This window comes from Serinus canaria, chromosome 13 (genome assembly GCF_022539315.1).
Source record: "Serinus canaria isolate serCan28SL12 chromosome 13, serCan2020, whole genome shotgun sequence".
Taxonomy (NCBI): domain Eukaryota; kingdom Metazoa; phylum Chordata; class Aves; order Passeriformes; family Fringillidae; genus Serinus; species Serinus canaria.
This window is the reverse complement of record NC_066327.1, coordinates 12,918,850-12,922,488: the sequence shown is the minus strand read 5'-3', so window position 1 is coordinate 12,922,488 and position 3,639 is coordinate 12,918,850. Positions and strand designations below refer to the sequence as shown.

Sequence of the window (3,639 nt, the reverse complement as noted above, 5' to 3'; positions counted from 1 at the left end):
CAGCACAGGGGATTGTGTGGTGCCTGTGGGCAACGTGTGCAGTACCTAGGTGTGAGCAGCAGTGCATGGTGTAACCAACCCAAGTGCAGTGTGGATTTGTGCTGCGTGCATTGCACAGCGTGGGCGTGTGCTGTACACGCGTGCAGTGCACATCCCTGCGCAGCTGTGCAACGCAGGCGTGGGCCAGGAGCCCCATATGCAGGGAGGGAGCCCACACCCCATCCCTGCCGCCCCAATGCCGGGGTGCCCAGCCCTCCTCACTCCGATTTCTTCGCCCCCTTTTCTCCCCATCCCCCGGCTCCGAGCGCGGCCCCGAGCCCCCCGCGCTGCCCTCCCGACCCCGCCGCGCTCCGCTCGCTCGGCCCGGCCCGGCCGTCGGGGGTCCGGACAGCCGCGGCTCCCCGGTCCCGCTGCCTGCTCTCCTCCCCCGGCAGGGCGCGGCGGCTCTGGGGGGCTCGGACCCCCCCGCCCCGGCAGCGGGAATCGGAGCGCTCCGGGGCGCGGGTGGGGTGCCCCTCGGCTCTTCCTCACCCCCTTCTCCCTGGAAGCGAGGAGCGGGCGGGACCCAGGGCAAGCGGCGGAGGTGTGAGCCCCAAGCCCCCGCCCGGAGCGCGGCGCACGCCCCCTCCGCCGCTCCGCTCCCCCCGGGGCCTCCGCGCATCCTCCCCTGCCCATTGGCTCCACGGCGGGGGGGCCTCAGCCCTATATAAAGGCAGGGTCGGGAGGCTCCAGAAGGGGTTAAAAAAACCCCAAACGACAAACCCAAAACCCCAAACCCCGACCGCCCCACCTTAAACCCCACAGCCGACTCCGCCACCGGAGCCGCGCTCCCCGCAGCCCGCCGCGCCCGCCCGGCGGGGAGCGCCTCCCGCCCGGCCATGGAGCGCTGCTGAGCGGCCCCCGGGGCCAGCGGAGCGGATCATGAACCTGGTGGGGGGCTACCAGCATCACCACCACCATCACCATCACCACCACATGCTGCACGACCCTTTCCTCTTCGGGCCGGCGGCGCGGTGCCACCAGGAGCGCGCCTACTTCCCCGGCTGGGTGCTCAACCCGGCCGAGGCGACCCCCGAGCTCGCCGGGCAGAGCCCTAACTACGGCCCCGCCGAGTACGGCCCGGCCGGCCCGGGGCGGCTGGAGGCTCTCAGCGGCCGCCTGGGACGGCGAAAAGGTGTCGGAGGACCCAAGAAGGAGCGGCGGAGGACGGAGAGCATCAACAGCGCCTTCGCCGAACTCCGCGAGTGCATCCCCAACGTGCCTGCCGACACCAAGCTCTCCAAGATCAAGACCCTGCGCCTGGCCACCAGCTACATCGCCTACCTGATGGAGGTGCTGGCCAAGGACAGCCAGCCCGGGGACACCGAGGGCTTCAAAGCCGAACTCAAGAAGGCGGACGGCAGGGAGAACAAGAGGAAAAGGGAGACGGTAAGAGGCGAATCGGGACCCGCGTCCCTGCTCCCCGTGGGCCAGGAGCGGGCGGGAAAAACCCTGGGGCTGGGGGGAAAAATCCTCTAAACTCTCCCGGCCTCGCTGAAGCCTTTTTTCCCAGCGTAGTAACAACAGCAACAATAATAACAGTAATAACAAATCTGTGAAGGAAAACTCGTAGAAAAATAGCCCGCCTGACGGGCCGGGTGGGCTTCCGAGCGCTTTGCGGGTCCAGGGCTGGAGCCTCCCCCGGTCTGTCCTTCACCTCTGCCGGGAGCTCTTCCAGGACGAGTGGGAGCAGGAGCGATTCGGAGCAAGGGGGACGCTTCTCCCCGTGCTGCAGCGGGAGGGTGCGGGTGGGGACCTCTAAAGCCCCTCTTTGTCCTCGGGCTGGCAAAGCCGCTCGGAGCTGCGGGGCCCGGCTGCAGCCCTGCGGCGGGCGCAAGGGGCGGGCGGGCGGCCCGGGACCCCGCTCGGTTCCTGACCGCTCCTTTCTCCCTCCTCATCCCCAGCAGCCCGAGGTCTATTCTCAACCTCTGGGTCACGGCGAGAAGAAGCTGAAGGGCCGGACTGGTTGGCCCCAGCAGGTCTGGGCTCTGGAACTGAACCCCTGAGAGCTGCCCCGCCGCCCCGACGGCCCTCCCCGCCCGCCCCTCCATGTGCAATGTCGGAGAGAGCCCAGCCCGGCCCCGGAGCCCATCCAGGCGCAGGATACGGGGAGCCGGCCCGGCTGCCCCCCGCCCGGACGGATGCTCCGCGGGAGAGAGGCGAGAGCGCTTTGCGGGCTCGCTCCTGCCCGCCTCGTCGGCAGCGGGGACCAGCCGAGCCCTTTCCCCCCGTCCCCTTCCCGCATTTGCAGTAATCGTTGCTCCCTCCTGCTGCCAGCAGCGATCGGCGGCTCCTGCCCTGCCGGGCCGGACTGGACGGTTCGATTCGTTTGCTGTTGTAAATATGAGCCTCCGATCCCCTCTCCCCGTCCGCTGCCTGACCGACGCGTGGCTGCGGTGAAACTACCTAGAGGTGCATTTCGGAACACTCCTGTGCCGGGTTTTCTACCTCAGATCTGCATGACCACTTTCCGAGGGACCGAGCGCGCCACACCACGTATTTAAAACTGAATAGCTAAAAAAAATTTAATAAAATAAAATTTAAACTTTATGCAAACGGCCTCGGGTCCGAGCCCTCTGCTTTTCCCTGCTCCGGTAATCGCGCTGCTCTGGCCGGGTCCCCTGCGCTGCCCACGGGGATGCTCGGGATTAAAGACATCCCTGAAGTCATTACTCTGCTGTGGGGCCGATCCATGGCAGGGAATTCCTCCTTGGGGAGCTCGGGATCCTTTGAGATTTGTTTATGCCGTCCTTGCTTACCGCAGGAGCTGGTGGAGCTCTGCAAACGCACCCGCGACCTCCTCCAGGGCACGGACGCTGCCCCTGCCCTACCACCCCTTCTCTCCCTCCCCAGGAGCCCAGCTAGAGGGACTGGACTCGTATTTGGCTTGGGGAAGGATGGCAGGATCAGGCCTTTCCAGTGTCAGGATGGCACCATAGAGCTGTGGAGCCCCAGGTTTTGTTGCTGCCATGCAGAGCGCCAGGGCTCGGCTCCCCTGTCCTGCCGGGGCAGCCCGCCCGGCTCTGGCACCGGCAGCACTTTGTGACAGGGATCCCCTGTTGGGCGCTGCCTCGGTCACATTTCGAAGGAGCAGCGTCCCCTCCTCGTCATCCGAACACGATGAATGCCACCGGCCTCAGACACAGCAACGCTCACAGCCCAAATACTGTCAACACTCAGGCATAAATCCTTAATAATCCTTAATAATTAAAGCCAAATCCTCACCGCTGTGCACACACGGTGCTCTTACCAAAGAGTTCCAAGGCGTGCGTGCATGGGCTCCAGAGCCTGATCCTGCCTTCCCAGCCTGGCCACGCCGCCGTTCCCAGAGACACCGGCATAAACCCTGACACTCAGGAGGCTGCTTGGGGCAAAAAAAACAGCACGAGAAAATGTGTACATTATTCTAGGGCTAATCTGCGGGCTCACAGCAGGGACGTTTACATTTTCTGTTTCAAACCAAGCTTTTGATTGCGATTGAAAGGTATAGAAATAATGATGCAACCTCTGTAAAATACTGACACATCGATTAATCTGCACACACCAAGAATACCCCAGCTCACCCATCGGGAAGCTGCTTGGGTTTTACAGCCACTTTGT

General features: G+C 64.5%; 1 protein-coding gene across 1 annotated transcript; it reads left to right on the top strand.

Annotated features, from left to right (window-relative positions):
- Positions 1 to 921: 921 nt before the first annotated feature.
- HAND1 (heart and neural crest derivatives expressed 1) lies at positions 922 to 2,045 on the top strand. Its single transcript, XM_050979745.1, has 2 exons — positions 922 to 1,428; positions 1,944 to 2,045. Exons 1-2 carry the CDS (start codon positions 922 to 924, stop codon positions 2,043 to 2,045), a joined length of 609 nt encoding a protein of 202 aa, XP_050835702.1.
- Positions 2,046 to 3,639: the final 1,594 nt, after the last annotated feature.